Source organism: Manis javanica, chromosome 18 (genome assembly GCF_040802235.1).
Source record: "Manis javanica isolate MJ-LG chromosome 18, MJ_LKY, whole genome shotgun sequence".
Classification (NCBI taxonomy): domain Eukaryota; kingdom Metazoa; phylum Chordata; class Mammalia; order Pholidota; family Manidae; genus Manis; species Manis javanica.
In genome coordinates this window covers 21,160,458-21,179,121 of record NC_133173.1, presented here as the reverse complement: position 1 = coordinate 21,179,121, position 18,664 = coordinate 21,160,458, and the positions used below count along the sequence as shown (strand labels likewise).

Sequence of the window (18,664 nt, the reverse complement as noted above, 5' to 3'; positions counted from 1 at the left end):
CCATTTGCCACCTTCCATCCTCATGGATGGCGGGCTCTCCCACATTTCCAAGTGCACTTTTGTGAGTAGTGAGCAGGTCCTGTGGCATTGGACGTCACCGTCAACTGAAAAGGCTCAAAGTGGAATGCAAGGGACAAGCAATGTGGGCATGCGCTGGTTGTTCTGGATGTTGTGCTGAAGTGGCCACTGGGATAAAGTATAAGGACAAGAGCTTCAGATGCTGTTTGAAGCCAAATCTGAGGTGATACATGGTTGGACAGTAATACTTGTAGTATGTTTTTTTTAATTTTAGAGCATATAAAAATAGAAGATCTGTTGGCTTCACTATAACACTTTATTCTCATTGTTTATTTTCTATAGCTGTGATGCCCAGAACAGCATTTCGCTAAAAGATGGACATGCAAATAGGAGAAACAGACTGAGACATGAATGTGGAGGGGAAGGAATGAGTACACAGATCTCATTTCCCTGATAATTGCACTGAACATTCACAGGACACAGAATACAAAGTAGTTGTGAATAGACTTTTCCAGAAAATAATTAGGGAGCTATATTTATCTCCTAGCCTAGCTTAATATCAACCTTTCAGGTTCTGTGGTCACATTTTCTGTTCCAAAAATAAAATTGCTTATTTTTTAAAAAGGGCAATGATATTTAAAATTAATGCAGAAAAGTATGCCACTTGAGAATAAAGGTCTAGATTTAGGTATTTGCCAATATTAAAACTCAGCAATAGAAAAGAAAACCTTAAGCTTTATAGGAAAAAAACAAGTCAAACAGAGAAGCAGTTATCTATTATCAACCATTCATTAAGTCTGGGAATAACCGTCCATGGATTACAAAAGTCAGCTTGATTCATAGGTTTCTCTGGTTGACCACAAGTGGGATTGTATGATTGCCTTCCCCAGTATCAGAAGTCTGAGACACAGAGAAACTTTACTGAGAATCATTCATTAAAGAGAAATATATAACCTATGGCTATAGATTAGTAGAGAACTACGTGATAGTGAGACACAGGGTAGGGTGGACTGTGGTGTAGATCGGTTTGTTCCTTGGCCAACACGCGGGAACCGAAGGATGGAGCCTGTCAGAGGGAAAACAAGGTTCCTCGCCTTCTGTTAAGGACCATGGACAGCTCCAGGCTGCCACAGAAAAGGCACTCTGTTTTTCCTATTCCTAGACTGACAGTCCTGGGTCTCCACGTCTGATTCGGATTCCAACTCACTGATGATTAAATGCGCATATTCAGGCCTGTCTTTAATATTCATTATAAATATATTAATGTGAGCTGGGAGAACATAGGGCTCACACGAAATGTTCAGGGGTGAGGTGAGTGGAGGAGTTTTTTTAACTGGCCTTCTCTGGCTTAAATAATTAATCGGGCCGCCATGCAAGGGGCTGGACGGTGGGTCGGGCGGGAAAGCCCGTGGGTGGAGGTAGGGGCGGGGATCCCCGCGTAGCTGTTGGAATTCTGTGACTGTAGGGGAGAGCGGATCCCACCCAGGTTAGGTCGCAGGAGCGGCGCCATGTGCTCCGGGCTCCCGGCTTTCTTGCTGCCCATCTGGCTCTGCTGGACCTTGGGTATCCGAGGCTCCGAGTCCCGCAGGTGAGGTAGGGGCTTCCCGGGGCCCAGCAGTAGCCTTCCGGACGCCGCAGAGCGCAGTCGGCGGGCGGGGGCGCGGGCTAAGCCCGCGGCTTTCGGCCTGCGCCGCAGCGGGGCGGGGGTCGCAGAGAGGGGCTAGGGCCCGGAGAGGGGCTGGTGGGAGCGGATGGAGGCTCCTTCGCCTCTGCGGCCCGCATCGCCGTCGCCGCCGGTCCCCTCCTCTCACCGGGCCGCCGGGACAACGGGGACGCGGGCTCCGCGGCCCCCCCCCCCCCCGGCCGGGTTCCAGGTCCCGCACGGCAGCCGCCGGCGGGGGACGGAGAGGGCGGGAGCCCGGCGGGCGCGGGGAGGGCCGGGGCCCGGCGGGCGGGCTCCGCCCCCGGCTCGCCCGCCGCCCCCCTGCTCGCCGGCCGCCCCGCCCTCCCGCGCTCCCGCGCCGCCCGCGCCGCCCGCGCCGCTCCTCCCCTCCCCTCCCCCCTGCGCCTCCTCCGCTCCGGGCCAGCGCGGCGGCGGCGGCGGCGGCAGCAGGAGGAAGCCGGCTGCGGGTCGCGACGGCGGCGGGGCGCCCCCTCCCCCGTGCCGGGGCGCGGCGGAGGGATGTGGGGCTTTGCGGGAGGAAGGCTTTTCGGCATCTTCTCGGCCCCGGTGCTGGTGGCGGTGGTGTGCTGCGCCCAGAGGTAGGGTCGCGGCGGGTTGAAGGCGGCGGGCCGGGCAGCGGGCAGGGCGCGCGGGTGTGCGCGCCGGACGCCCGGGGCTGCGCCGCCGCCTGACCCTGCTCTCTGTGCCCCTCGCCCCCTCCCCCAGCGTGAACGACCCCGGCAACATGTCCTTTGTGAAGGAGACGGTGGACAAGCTGTTGAAAGGCTACGACATTCGCCTGAGACCCGACTTCGGGGGTAAGCGGGCTGTGCGCGGCCGCTGCGGGAGCTGGGACTGCCGCGCCGGCGGCCTGGGCGGAGGAGGAGGCTGGGGCCGCTCCGCGGAGCTGCGGCGGGTGGGGGTGGGGGCCCTCGTCCCGTGCCCTCTCCGGGGCAGCCCCCCAAGCCTCAGAGCCGCTCGCGTGCCCTGCCCAAGTCTGGCCGATCACCGTGTCTTGCGCTTCCTGCAGGTCCCCCGGTCTGCGTGGGGATGAACATCGACATCGCCAGCATAGACATGGTTTCCGAAGTCAACATGGTGAGTGCCGCCCTGCCAGGGCTGCCCCCGATCCCCTGCCCCTGTGTCTGAGCCCACCGGCGTCCACAGAGCTGGGCCAGAGGCCTTCTCCGCCGGGCCCGCAGAAGGAGCGGCGCTCCTGGGTGCCTGCCTCCTGCCAGCGCGGCCGCCTCCACCCGCCGGGGTGCGCGAGGGGCGCCGCGGCGTCGGAGCCGCGCGGAGGGCGCATCTCTCCTGCGGAAGGAAGGGGTCCTGGGCCGGCCCAGCGACCGCTTTCGCTGCCGCCCCCGTGCTCCAGCCCCTCGGCGCGCTGTCGCCTGTCCTGAGGCTTCCCAAGTGCCGGCTCGCCTGCTTAGCAACAGGCGCTGGGGCGCCGGGGAAGAGGCGAGCTGTGGGGGAGGCTCACAGGCTAGGTAAGCCTTTGTTGTCCTTTGGAAAGAGATGCAGGTGGCTGGGGAGGAGGAGGGGCGGTGGTCTGGGTACCCCAGGGTGTGTCAGGTGCGTGCCCTTTGGTTTCTGCGGCACTTCTAAGGGGAGGCTTGCGGGCAGTGCCACCTGGAACCCTGCTCCGCCAGTTGCTGTCGGAGGTGCTAACGCGCTCGGCTAGGAGAGTTCAAGGCTGGGGGCCCGGTGTCGCTTAGGGCTCAGTGAGTGCTGACGGAGTTCAGTATTCTGATCTGTGGAAGGTGGAGGCCCTTGTCCCGAGGCGCGAAATGGGTGTCACGGGCCTTTGCTCAGGAAACTTCAGGACAAGTGGGAATGGGGAGAAAAATGACCCCTTTCTTCTGTAAATTGAGCTGAAATACCATGGGATTTGGAAACAGGTTTACTTTTCTGTTGAGTGACACTTCAGAAATTGTAAGAATGAGCATGCAGAAACTATTTTTTGGAAGAAATCACTTCGCAACTTTTCTTTCGAAATGTAACATTGAGCATGTTATGAGGCATGGTTTCAGATAAACTGGAAAGATTTCCCAAGTCTGGTGTACATCAGGGTCATGTCTTCAAACTTGTTTTAATGCATATTCCCAGGTTTTTACTCCAAGAGATTCTAATCCAAGTGGTATGGAGTGGAATCTTGGGGTCTGTATTTAAAACCAGTGCTTCAGATGTTTTGAAGAAGGTTATTTCATGGACAGTATTTTAAGGAACATTTCAACAAGTTATGGAAATAGAGATATTTAGACATAAACTAAAAGTATTATTTTAAGTAGACTTTTAAACAAGATATATTCAAAAAATATATACTGCTAAAGAAATGCTACTAAAAATATATACAGAAGAAATTTTGACTTCACGAAAGAATTTTCACTCTTTACCTCAAGGTTTAAAATTGTTAAGGTATGATTTAAAAATAATGTACCTTTCTTTCAATGTCTATTACTTAGCACATTCATATACAGGGCGTTATAATAATAAAACTTTTTAGCAAGAAACACAGCTGGAATATGACTTTACATATATTACATTAAAAATTAACATTACATATATTTTACTTTTTTGTAATTTTTAAGACATAATTCTATCCAAAAGGTATGTTTTATGATGTTAAGGGAACAAGTTATTATATTCAAGATCTACTTCTTGTGATCTATGATTTTCTCAGTTGGAAACTTCACATTCTATAAGACAATTTTGTACAGAAGTTAATTGAATATTTAGTGGATTGTTATGTCAAAAATATTATATTGGATGTCTATTGAAAGAGAAAACATACTTCAGACTCTATACTATATTAGGACAACTGAGAATGAAGATGTGTTGACCATTGCACATTTTCTTGTAATCCAGTTGTTTTGGCATCATGCTGATATTTAGTATCTTTAAAAACTTCATCAATAGTTGCCTAATTCATGCACTGTGAATTGAGGTGTCCCAATTTTCTCTGGACTGAATAACAGACAAGTTGAAGATACAAGCCATATATTGAGTATTAATTGCATATCCCAAAGCCAATAACTAAGCATAACAGAGCTGTGGTATACTTCTTCTTCTTTTTTTTTTTTTGCATTCTCATGATGGTACTTTTTGTGGCTCTTTAAATATAGATTCATTGTAAGAAAAATTGGTGATCTAAAGGATTGGAGATTGAAGGCCATTGGACAGATGTGACTGGCATTCAGAATATCTTCCTCAAGTGGAATGGTTAAAATCTTATGCTAGAAAAATCTAATTTCCCTTAACATCTTTGCTCATGATCATAGCTATGATACTTGACCTATTATTAAAGGAACTTCTAATATAGCAATGGTTAAGTAATCATTTTAGAGGTTACATTTTATAGGAAAAGAATAGAGAATGTGTGAGCATAAGGTTAGAGCCATCACTCAATTATGTTGCTTAAAAATAATTCTATTTGTGAGCTTTCTTATCACCTTAGTAGTCACACGAAACTAGGTGTTGTTATTTTATAAAACTAAATAAGAAATGGTGCTGCTTTAAGGGCATTGTAGCTATTAGAGGAGCTATGTCAAATACTTGTAACAAAAAGTAGGTTGTGGTAAGTTCCATCAGAGGAACAAAAGAAATGAGAGCACAGAAGAGAGGGAGGGAGGGAGAGAACAGAAACAGAGAGGGAGAGAGAGGAAGCAGGAGAGAAGAGAGGGGGAGAAAGAGAGGGAAGGAGGGACAGAGAGGGACGTGAGAGACTGAAATGACTTCTGACATGGAAAGCTTCATGAAAGAAATCATATTTAAGTTGGCTGAGTAGGGGAAGAGAATTTTGACTGGCATAGATGAAGAAGGATGTTCTGGGTTCAAGAAGAAAATGGCACAGATATGGATGGATAGATAAGCAGGATAGATTGTGACGAGAAGATGCAAAGGTGAAATTGGAAAAGTAGGACAGACTGTTGTTCACCTAGGCTCTTCTCCATGCCAAGGATTTCAGATGCTAATTTTTTTAGAAATCAGGAGCCTGGAAATGTTTTTGAGCAGGTGATTGACATGATTTGAGAAATGGTGTAAGATGAAAATTTTGGTCAAGATGTAAATTTATATAAATGAGTGAGGACTTTGTGGTAGAAAAGCAAAATTTATAAGAAAATTAAGGTTAAATGATTATGGGTGTTGTTCCTTGAAATTTTTCTCTCAAGTTTTCATAGATATATTTTTGAAAGCATGTATTTAGTGAAATAAATCAAAGTTCACTAATATTTGATATAAAGTTATATAAGATATGTATAACTCAAGGTGGAAAAGATGTGTGCTTCTCTGTGAGCTTTTGGGGGTGACTGTAAAGAGCAATAACATATGGCACGATAGTAGTGCTGTTACTTTTTTCTTTAAATAATTGGAAAGCACAGTCTTTATCTACTGGTAATGCCTATAGATGATACCTACAGAGAATGCTTCTGACTTCAAATAAACAAATAAATGGATACATTATGCTTGTGTATCACGTATATATTATCACCTATTCTAATAGATGTTTTGTAGAAACCATGTAATAATATAAATTTGAGCACATTAACATTTAACATTATTTTTGATAGAATTTATTGCATGGATAATGGAAATATACCACATTTCCATTTTTTCCCTAATCTTCCAACTTTTCTTTTCATGCACTTTAAAAAAAAATTAGTTGGCTTGATACCAGTGAAACACCATTTTGTTTTATATAGCTTCCCTTGTTTCCCTTAGTCCTTGCTTTAAAGTTTCAGATAATCTTTTAAAATTATGCATGATTAATTTTTTATTGGATCTGCATATTTCTTTAACTGAGATAGTATATGTGAATGAACACTGCCTACCAAAAATTCTTGGTAGAATTTGTAAAATGTGCATGTTCTATTCTGGTCCTTCGGATTGGTCCTGGGGTATGATAAACATGTTGAATCGATAGATGGAGAGATCAGTAAATGGAGGAACATTTTTGAAAACATGGGAAACATAAGGAAATATTAATATATAAAACAATTGTAAAATATAACTAAAAATCAGCATTTTTACTGAGTGATGATTACATAGTTCTGTAACTTTAATGAATAAATTAAAAAATAAAAACTGTATTTAAAATATTTGTATGAGCTCTTTTCTTTAATTTGAATTAGACTAAACCATTGTTTGATTTGTTAATTCAGAGCAGAAACTGTACATACTTAACTATAAAGAATTGAAGATATAAAATTAGATTCAAAGTCTAGTAGTATTAATACTGATTTCTATGATTTATTATGTGCTTTGTTATTACTTTATACTAGTCCATTAAAATTAACTCAATAATAATGAAAATGTAACTACAGGATTAGTTTTTCTGACTTCATGCATATATATCAGAAATTATTGGTTTTCTTTTTTTTTAGATTTTCTTTTCAGTAATAGTATGTATACCCTTAGTTATGATGAGATATATATGTTCATCCATTATGCTAGTTATATTGTATTCCTTTCTCATTTGTTGCATTCTTATAAAATCCATGTTTTTAAAAATGTCTGTGTGTAAAATAAATATGATAGATAAGAACATAGTTCTAGCCCATTTCAAGCAGCAGCTCTGGAGCTCTATCTCCTTAAGATGGCTATAGCCTTACGCACAAAACCATGCATGAACACGCATGCGCACACACACACACAAACTTCTACACTGTTAATTTGTGTTTGCCATTTTCAGAAGAGTGGGGAAGAGGAGGGGTTGCTCTTGGTTAAAGTGAGTTGATGTCAGAGGTCTGGAGAATTCAGCTTTTAGGTGTATTTTGATCACATAATCAATTCCCCCTTCCCAAGTTTCAGAATCTAGAGGTTGCTTTGCCATTAATGAATGCTGACAGGGCATCCAGGGTCCTACACCTTGCTAGGTTTTCAGATGGGAGCTGAATTGCTGGAGTCCAGGTAGTATGCTGAAAAGAGTGTAATTGTATTGGGAGTTTCAGGTTCTTGTTTCCAAGTCTCTGTATGGGAACATCTAGCTTTAGGCACGTTACTTAACAGTCAGTAATTCAGTTGCAGGCTTCCCAGATGCCCCTAGCATGCCCACAGAGTTGATTTCAAAGTGATATCACAAAGTGGTATCTACAGAGAATATGGAGGTAAAGATGATCATAGCCACATAAGCACATGTTAGAAAGCTATCCTTTGCTGATTTCTTCTAAAGAGGCACACGTTATATTCAGAGTCTGCATATGAATTGTTATTAGCATTTTAAAGGTTGGAAATGTGCTAATGCTCTTATTGCAAAGTAAGGCAGGGGATGACTCAGCAGAAAGGAAAAAGTGTTTCTCTGACCAGGTTGGGGTTTGAAAACTGCTTACCAAGGAAGGCACTCCAGGGGTAAGGCCCACAGAGTGTGTTGACATTTGGTTCCAGGTTGCTGCGTTTCTGAGGTAAGGCTGTTTATTGAGGACATTACTTTTCCCTGGCAATATGTTTCATGCATAAGTTATAATCATATATCAATGCTAGGGCACTGATAAGAAAGCATATAATGAACTTCAGAGATGGATGAGAATAATACCTTACATAATATTCTCTTTATGAAGGGAGGTTTGTATTTAATATTAGAAGGAATGGTATGGAGAGCACAAAGAGTGCTTTTTGTCTTTCCCCTCAGGGAGGTTGTAAAGCTTATGTTGCTACATCTCTTAAAAGCTGGATCTTACATGCATTATCCTGTAGTGAACAACTTCTTGCTTGAGCTTATGCTGCACTCAGGGGTGTTATGGTGTGTTGCACACAGTTGGTTTGAAGTGATGGTGCAGATCTGCTTTTTTACATATATATAAACTTCCCAGATTTTACAAGTAAAGCCATAGGGATTCATCATTGGATTTTGCACAACCTAATGTCTGAGATGGCATAAATAAATGATGCTTATTGGCCATTTAGAATCTTTTAAGTTATTTTGTGCTACATGTTCAGGTGTAACTTAGGGATATGACAGCTCCCTAAGGGTTTTATGATGTTTTGCAGTTTATGAATTGCTGCGTCAAGTATTTTGTCCTCTCCATCATCAAACCTGATGATCAACTTGGTGAAGTAGGTAATACAGGTGCTAACCTCATCCCATTTTACAGACAAGAAACCAGCATCAGAAATAGCATTGACTTACTTTGTGGCAAAGCTGTGGCTTGGTCTTGCTTCTTCGGTCTTTCTACCTGATTATGCTACAGAGCAACCAAGAAGGCTCTGGTAGGAGTGCACGGGATTTTACCTTCTTCCGTGATCTTCAGTTGGTCTTCCCATTCTACTTTTCCTGAAATCTTACTCTTTTCTTATAACACTTATCAAGAGTTAAGACATAAGTTTGCTTAACGTCTTTTCCCCCCATCCCTCTCCCATCACTACATAAGCTCCATGAGGCAGAGCTGTATCTATGAGCAGTCCTTTCTTAGTGACTAACACTTGATAGTAATATTAGGATATTTGTTAAAGGAAAATGTGTGAATGAAGAATGAATGGATGAATAATTATATAAGTATAAATAAATTAACATATAGCTTTCCAATGAAATCTTTTTATAATCCAGAATTTGGGCTCATAACCAAGAAGAACCTTTTACAGACTAAAAGTGATGTGTGCAGGTTTTACTTTAGGAGATTTAATTCAATCAGAATTTGTATAGTTGCACACAATATAATACTATCAGCTGTCAAGTATTTTCTAGCCATATACTCCTTCACTGGAATGCATTTATCCTGACTTCAAAGCAGAAAGGAGGGTAAAGGATTGTCGTGGAAGTCCTGCAGTATGGCTTGCGTAGTAAGGGTTGGTGTGGGTATTCTAAACACCAATCACTAGTCCCTTTTTACAGTCAAGGTTTGTGTCTACTTGTGAAGTATATGTGGGCTGAGCTTTTGTTTGATGGGGAAGTTTTGATTGTTGTCATACAGAGATTCACTGGGCTCTGCCTTCCTTTGCCGATGGCCACTCAGCAGTGCAGTGGAGCTGCGGGGGTTTTATTTGTTTGTTAGGTTTCCGGCACAATTTTCTTCTGGGCCATTTATGCCAGCCATTAAGAAGATTCTTTAGCTGCAAAATTTGGAACACTAAGACTAAGATAGGTCTCATCTCATGGCAGTTTGTTCAGTACCATCAATTCAAGACAGAGCTAGTCTCTGATGTCTCTGGCTGGGGATGTAGAACTCCCTACTCCTGGGTTATCAGGAAACCACATCAAGAAAATGATGCCATTTGTAAGCATTAATTTATGTATTTCTACTTGTATTTTTCCATTGAACTTAAGCATCACATAGAAGCATTAATGTAATTTACAAAAACATTAACATGCATGGAACTCCCATTTCAGATGAATAGGAATGAAATTAAGTTGTGAAAATGTCACAGTTCTTTAAATGCCCAAATTTGTGCTTCTCCAGTTAATCTCAAAAAGGAGATGGACTCTATTGACTACATCATCATAGTTTACCCCAGTTCTGCTATGAAATAATTCCTTTTATGCTAAATCCACATGCTGTGATTCATAATATGAAATGCAAGTGTTTTATTTTAAATTGGTAAAGGATAACAAAACCTACTTGTTTAAAGCTATCTGACCCTGACAGTGCTTGGTACACCTGTATTTTTATACTTATTACTTAGTTCAACATCACATCAGTTTTCTTTTATAATTTAACTTTTTGAATAAGATTTTATTTACAATTGGTAACTTTAATGAGTAGGAGAAACAAGTTTTCTGGGTCACCCATCATTACATGTTCTGGGTGTGTATGTGAATCTTTGTCAATCAAAAGTTGTTTTAAAAAAACAATAATTTGGGGAATTTATTGTAATCTTGTTGAGTTTTTCCAGCCATGTTGACTCTAAATATTCATCCAAGAGTGGGAAGTCGACTAGAATGGCCACATGTAGAATACACTTGGTAAATACTTGTTAAATGAATTTGGGTAGCAAATGACCCTATGTTAAAGCTCTACCTTTGATTTGTTTTGTTACAGTTCTTTCCTTGTTTGGATGTTTGTTTAGTACATAAAATTAACTATAACGTTATATGTGAGGATTCCTGTGCACTTGTGACAGAAAGAAACATCTGAATTATGGAAGACAGTCCATCTATTCCTATGATGTACATGATAGTTTTAAAACTGTAGGCCAAGAATCCTTGTATGCTGTTGGGAGTTACTGCATGGTTGACATAACTAAGTGCCCTCCAAGCGTAATGCCACGCGTTTGCTGTGTTCTGTGCTTTGCCTTTTCAAAGAAGTACACATACAAGAACAAGGTTGAGAATAACAACTCTTTGAGTGTATAAGGGCCAGGACTGATTGTTCACTATTCCTTTTTATGCTACTAAATATTCTTTTGATAATTCATTGGTATGAAGGTGTATTAGATTGTGCTGTTGAATGACTTCTCATTTCTGAGTCTTTGTTTTGGCCCTGGGCACCAGAATTCTGTGAGAAGGTCATTTCTTATGGTATGGGCTAAAACACTGGTTGCTTTAGAGCACTGCTCTATAGAATGCAAATGTGTGCTCCACAATGAAAAATTTCTGCTAAAGTAAGATTGTAAGTTATGTTAAAGATGTAAAATAAATATCTTGGCTGCAATAATTGTCAGGCACTTTAATATGCCATTGATGTTGTAAATCTTCACAAGAGGGGTGAATAATTCAGTATTTTAAAAACATGTTTGCCTGGAGATTTTTTCTTTGGGCAAAGGTGCTGGAGGATCCTGTCAACACCGTGAGTCTTATGTAGAGTATAGTTTAAGAAATGTGGGGCTAACCTGTTGAATCAGAATGGTCTTAATGTGGCCAGTCCCCATGGATGGTGAAGATGACTGCATTAATGATATGTGTTTTGGTGACAATGCCCACAGCATGGAAAGCACAGTTTTGGCCCAGAATCTACCAGTACGTCGAGGGGTGGGTGATATTTTATGGAAATGAAAATAAAGCATATTACAATTGATTGAAAAAAAGTCTCAAGGATTTTGTTGTGGAGTAACAGTCTTTATTATATTGAGAGGATTTCTGTGTGTTTTAAGCCTCCTTGTTTTCTTACAAGTATTATCACAGTAAATGATGTAGAGCAGAGGTATGTGTGTTGAGGAAGAGGGGACGCAAAAGGCTCCTGGGCCAAAAATAGTAGATTAATGTTGATAACAAAATGTGGTTCATTGAGGCTGTTGAGGAGTGGTTTTTGGATGGTGGTTTTGGAAGCCTGGAGATGCCTTCCTAGGGTTATGACAAGGGTAGCAGGCAGAGCTCTGATACTGAGTACCTCCAGGGAGGGTGAACTTCTCTTTGAATATATTATATTACATGCACAGATGTTTATTGCAGTCTGCAACATCCATATGTAATGAGAATGTGTAATATGCCATATATACCATATATAACTTAATATATAGTATAACTTACATGTTATTCATATTTATGTATAAAATAAAATTCTCTTAAAATATTCTAGTGGTAAACATATTTAACATCCCCTGGAGTAAGTCATTCTAAAATTCCCCTTGTGACTTATTTTCTATAGTTCTATGAAGAGTTTATCTATGCTCATGAATAGTCAGTGACAATGGCCTGGAGGGCAGATTCATTTATGGGACTATTCCATAAACCACATTAACGTCATAAGAGGCCAATATTGATCAAGCACTAGGAGGGAAGCCTCACTGGGGATCTGTGCTTGCATCAGGGATTGTAAAAGAAATGTAAAGAGATTAAAAAATGTTAAATGATTGTATGGATTTGTTTTGCTTGCTTGTTTTCGCTTATAAGCACAGAAAGCTGGTTTAAAAAGGAAGATACTTGTTTTGGAAATTTGGTATCTCTCTCTCTTGCCCCTGCCCCCACCCCAAGCTATGCTTTCTTTAGTATTGCTTCAAAGTATTATTTGGTATTGCTTCAAAGTTTTATCTTTATTTTGTGATTGAAAAGCTACCCTCCAAGCTTGAGATCTTACTTTATTATTGTAAATGGCTTGAAATTTTAATTATCTAGGTAATTTCCTCAATACTCCAGGCTATTTTGCCTTCAGAGACCATAGGGGGTCTAACTTGCAAGATTGCCCTCTGCAGTGGGAAGAGTTGCTTGTCAGAACACTTAGATCCCAGAGAAGGGTTTGTATGAGCTTTGGCAAGTCGTTCAGTCTCAGTGGTCCTCAGTTTGATCATCTTTTTAACAAGTGTGTTAAAATGGATTCTTGAAGCTGCATTCCAGCTCTGATTTCTGTGGTTTCTTAGAGTCTGCAAGCAGTTAGAACAAATAGAAAGTTCTATTTGCCTTAAACAGATCACTACTTTTTTGTCACTTGTTACTGCATGTGGTTTAATTGGTTATCCAAGTGGTGGTCATATGTCAGTTTTCAACCTTGTATTCAAAGTGTGGTCAGAGTGAAACCTCGGAACTTTTTTTTTAGGCTACTTAATGCTGTGCCCTGTGGCTTGAGACATTTTGTGTGTACACGGCTGGGATTTAAAATCTGCGTCCAGGTTCATTAATTTTCAAGTCTTAGCCATTGGTGTTTGCTTTTTTGGTCCGAATTTTGAATTATTAATTTATGAGTGAAAACGGTGGGGGACTGTTAAAATGATTCTTTTGTATCCAAATCATACTAATTATGTTACCACCTAAGAAAAACAACTCCATCTGCAAATATCTTTGTTGTTATTGGCGATATTCATATTTAAAAAAAAATTCTACACCATTTTGAATCTTCTGTGGCTTTTCAGTACCGCGATTTTAATATTGTTTGAGTTCATAATCCAGTCCAAAAGAAGAGGACACAGGCTTGGTCAATGCCATCTCTACTGTCGTATTCAGCCAGTTGAGGACATCAAGCCAGCATTTAGAGAAGATAATTGTAGACTTGGACCTTAAAGATAGGATTTACATACTATCGCATCTCTGAAAAAAAGTTTTACCTTTTTTGATTCATAATCTCATTTAAAACAGACTTCTTATACATAAAATCCAAGTGAGTAAATTTGTGTGCATATAAGAATGAAGATTTGGGTTTGCCTCTACTAGATATTTCAAAATAAGATATGTAAGATTGTTTAATTTTATTCCACGAGACATAAAATATAGATGTGCAAATTCTTAAATAATTAAGCTACCTACTTGGGATGATATAGATCAAAATGCTCAGTGTGACCCAAATTTTGATGTAATCAGTGACCAAAAAAAAAAGATATATATTAATAATTTTCGAAGTGTTTAGCTTCTATGTCTCCACTGTTGGTGAAATCCTGCTAATAATGGATGATAATATATAGTATAGTTAGGGGAAACTGAAGCACAGTCTAAAGAGAGTAAATAAGTGACTTCCTAATTTGCCCCTTTGAAATAATTTTTCTACAATGGTAACCCCACATGTGTGTTCCCCAAAGGCTCCTCTTTGTCTCTCTCTCTCCCTCTCCCTCTCTCTTCTAGAGAGGAGTGGGGTATGATGGCTTTTGGCAAAGGTCCGATGTTGAAAGGCGGAGACATTTTGACCTAAGGGTGCTAAGTTTGAATCAGCACAGGGTAGAGCCAGCCCTAGGATCAGGAACAGGAGCAGACCGTGAGCACGGGATGCTTTACTGGCATCCAGAGGAAAAGGTGAAATAAAGGAGGGCCTTTCCATCTTGTTCGTTTGGTCAACAATGCTTGAATGACATTTCTCTTCTTTATGAGATGGGAAAGGAGGGTTTTACCTGCCAGTTTCTCTCCACACCTATCTTTCTGAGATTTTGCATTCTAAGTTTGGATACCACTTGAGTCAGTTTGGCTCAATAATTTTCCTCCTTTTATCATATTCCTCAGTTTATAAAACAATTCAGGAAAACCCTCTCTTCTTTTCCAATATCCTTCAGAGGGAAGCAGAATGAAATTTGTTAAACAAAGTCCGATAGGAAAGAATGCATCTATTAATTGACATCCAATTTCCTGATACGTCAACCTTTGTCCAAGATTGTTCTTGATTATGCAGTGCTATGCAAGCAGAAAAATGGGAAACCGCTCATGCTACAGTATTAATAGAAACTGTCAGTTAAGCAGAGGAAGGACCCATAAATCAATCTCACATATTATTAAACTGTTTTCTGTGTCTATTATCAGAAAAGTGTTAGTATTTCTAGATTGCACTTCTGGGTTTTTTTTGTGTGTGTGGCTACCAGCATTATAATGGAAATCATAACAAAACCCTGAAGTATAAAAGAAAACATGGTAGAATCCCACTACACTGACTGCAGAGCCTGCTGAGATGGTAGAGAAGAGTAGGGTAAGGGACTGATGGTGTGAATATGTATGGCAAGACACAATTTTTCATTCTTCAAAGTGAGATGCTACACCTAATTTACACATATTCTAACAGATTAATCCTAAATAGGCTGTATGTATAGATTTTTTAAAATCCCAGGCTTATCAAAGCACCTTGCATTTGTAGGTCAACCCTGGAATTCACTGAAAAGAGGCAAAGCAATGAACTTTCCCTTATTTTAAATCTCAAAACAACTAGTATCATGTAATACTTCCTGTATTATCTTGGCTTTTTAATTCAACTGTTCTGTGTGGGCTACTGTATTCTTGTGCTGTCACCTTCATTCTAAATGCTTTTAAATTTAAGAGGTGGTTCAGCTAGTATATAAACTGCTTGCACCATCATATGAAATACTCAGCACTATAAATCCAAATTCTGATCGTTTGGGATTCTCCCCTTTAGTTTAGCATACCTGTTCAAACTTTGCCCCTGTCACTCCAGTCTTGAAAGCGTGGCAAGCCCTCAGGACCACATAAAGCTATTGAAGAAACTCATGAAGTGGGTGCTTGACTAGGGCCAGGAGTGTCTGAGCAGATGAGTAAGTTGGATACCAAATGTGTGAAGAATGACTAATTATCAACCCCAGGGGTGCAGCCATGGTAGGAATGAGGACTGGACTTGCAGACAGTGGAGCCTGGGAAGCTGAGAGCTTACTGTTGGTGTTCTGAAAAATAATTTGGGGGAGAAAATGGATAGAACTAAAAGGCATGGAAAAGACTTTAAGGTACCTATGAGTGGCATAAACACAGCAAAAATTGGTAGAATTGTTAGAAGATACAGGATTTTTGATTCTTTAAATAATTCAGACACTCTGGGATAGCTGCCATGGTTAATTAGAAAGTAGATACACGAGTTTGTACAATGCAAACAAAATTCAGTTGTTTGCTTCTGCTCTACTTAATGTTTATATGTGATAAAAATGGAACCTTTTGGGCCCTTGAAATGGAGCCCATCATCCTCCTGGGACAGCCACCTCAGGGACATAGTCTCTTAGCGATTTACAACTGCAGGGGACCTGTGCTGAAATCGCCCAGTGTTTTCAGAGCTGTATGACTTACCAGATGCTTTGATACACATTCTTTTCAGGAAGGAGAATGGTTAAGTGAAAAGGAAGGCCGACATTCTCCTTATCCAGCTATGAGCTCTGTAAATGATCAGCCCACCCATGGATTTTTATATATCACACATATGTGATGCTGTCTTGATTTCCATGTTTTCTGGCACTGTGTCAGGTGCAGGAACTTTTTCTCTGTGAGGAATGTTCTGCACGTTCATGTTGTGGAAAGGAGAGTCTTGTGGCTGGAGCTGACGTGATGACCATCTCTTGGGAACATTGGTACTTGTTACACGTTTACTGCTTTCACAAAATAATGCCTTTTATTTTCCAAAATAAAAAAAGGTGTGTTTTCCTCTTAAGAAAATTCAGAGTAATCGAAAAATACACTTGGATTTCTTTTAGTTTTTAATGCATAAGTAATATGTCTGTGCTATATTTTATATACTGTATACACAACTTACTATTATGCTTTTCCATGTAACTTCATATTATGTACATTTCCATGCTATTGAATATATTTTATAGATATTTTGAGCTGTATGGTTTCTCTTGCATGACTGCATAATATAGTTTGCTTAATTTTTTCCTATTTTTGGATATTTAGGTTATTTGTCCTGATTTGCTATAAGATAGTGTTTTGATGAATATTCTTGTAAATTATTGTATGGATTATGGATTATTTCTGTGAGAAATATTTCATTAAGTAGGATTACTAATAAATCAAGTAGGATGAATATTTTTAAGGTGTTTGATATATTATGTAACCAAGTAGCTTTCCAGAAAGGATCTCTCAACTTGGGTTCCCATTGAATTACCTAAGAATTTTCTATAATTATAGAATAAATTTCTCTCAGTAAAAGGAATGAGAACTATAATTCACAAAGTCGTAGGATTTAAAGCTGAATTTAAACTCCAAAACTATCCTTAAATTTATCTTTAATCCAACATAGTCTTATCTAACAGGAAAATTAAACAAATAATTTGACTTTATATTAAAATTGACTTTATCTTAGCTTTATATTTGGTATTCTAATATATATAAGGAACAGAGTATACAAGTTAAGTCATTGTTTGAAACAATCTGAATTAATTTTAATCCCCAAAATAAATTTTAAACTGGAAAATTAGAACTTTTCTTATAAATAAGGCTTTTAAGAAGTTGGAAAAAAAAATTGTTGTTGGGGCTGTGAGGTCACACTTGGCCATGTTTATCTGGAAAAGCACATGACCAGATTCTACCAAGGTATTTTAATCGCAGTTTAGTCCCATATTTAATCTGAGTAGCTGAGCTAAGTCTCAGTTCTTTGAGTGTTGGGGTGAGACGGCTAGCAAAGCAAATGTGGGAAAACTCAGAGGAGAGCCAGGCTGGAGCTGGGAGGAGCCCAGTGCCACTCTGTGCGTCGAGCTGGGAAGGGTCCATGCATGTCACTGCTCAATGGTTATCAGCAGTGCACGGAGACTGAGAGGCAGGGAGCTCCCAGTTCATTTGACGTATTATTCAGTGAAGCATGAGCTTGCTTTGCCTGCAAGAGTAACATTTTAGGAGACTGCTTTTCATAGAGTTAATGAGAAAAAAATCAGACATCATTTTTATATGATGCAAAGTTTGGCCTACTGATGCAGAGAGAGAAAAAGTGTTACCTGGCCATTACCATTTAATTGGAAAGGGAATTTGCATAAATTTGGATTTTTCCACATAGACTATGGGATGAGTAGGGAACCATTTCGCCTCACTATCCTGATTCTTAATCTTTCCGTCCTGCTGGAAAGAGCAGCATCTCACTGAAAGCTGTTCAGGAACACCCTCGTATTTCCACAAGTTCCTCAACTGCCCATGAGCTCTGTATTTGTCTTTTTTACATCAAGGTGACATGTGTGACCAAGGGGGCCATTCTGCTTTTGAAAAGGCCCTTTTACCTCTCTCTTTCTCTGTCCCATCCTTCCATCCTTTCAGAAATTTTAGTTTGAGTCTTCCTTAAGGCACCTTGTCCTGCTTCTGATGCCAGACACCAAAGAAGTCTATTTCAAGGTCATCCAGCTCTCAGTTTATGTTCAGCTTTTGCCTCGCCTTCAAGAAGATCTTGGTCAAAGTGCCACAAGTATTCCCACACACTGGGAGAAAATAGTCTCTGACTGTAAAAAGTCTCTCAGTAAATAATTCTATTATTTAATCTCCATTGTCTTCACCGCTCAAAATGTTCTCTCTCCCAAAGGCCTCCATTCTAACTCTCCATCTTTCCTGGTGCTTGTTGAACTCAAAGTTTGTTTCCCTCAGAAGGTTTAAGGGTCTGGGCTTACTTTGCCTTGTATCCACAGAATTCAGGGACTCCTGCTCAGAAAGAAAGATCATTCTCCTCCTGTCTAAAATTCATCTCGCTCTCTGTGCTCTAGATTTTGGTTTCTCCTGCATCCACACTCACCTTATCCTTTTCAACGTACCTTCCTTTCCACTAAGTTCTTTCCTTTAGTCTTCAAGTGGGAAAAGGAAAGTATCTTTATGTAAAAGAGCCACACCAAGCTCTTCCTTTGGCTGTGCTGCCCTCCACTGTTGAGTGCTTTTTTAGAACCATCTTCCTTGACCACCTATTTCTGGGACCAGCATCTACAAGTGCTGGAAGGTGCTGGGAGTGTGTGCGTATG

General features: G+C 40.6%; 1 protein-coding gene across 2 annotated transcripts in view; it reads left to right on the top strand.

Moving 5' to 3' along the window:
- The first annotated feature begins 1,451 nt into the window (after nucleotides 1–1,451).
- Nucleotides 1,452–18,664, top strand: part of GABRB3 (gamma-aminobutyric acid type A receptor subunit beta3) — a 254,264-nt gene continuing 237,051 nt past the window's right edge. The window contains exons 1-3 of one of the 2 annotated variants that reach the window (XM_037016591.2): nucleotides 1,452–1,606; nucleotides 2,408–2,499; nucleotides 2,712–2,779. In XM_037016591.2, coding sequence (XP_036872486.1) covers nucleotides 1,527–1,606; nucleotides 2,408–2,499; nucleotides 2,712–2,779 — 240 coding nt within the window. In that variant the 5' untranslated portion in view covers nucleotides 1,452–1,526. Of the gene's footprint in view, nucleotides 1,607–2,095; nucleotides 2,281–2,407; nucleotides 2,500–2,711; nucleotides 2,780–18,664 lie in introns of those variants that run through there. The other variant, XM_037016590.2, reaches the window with a different exon arrangement.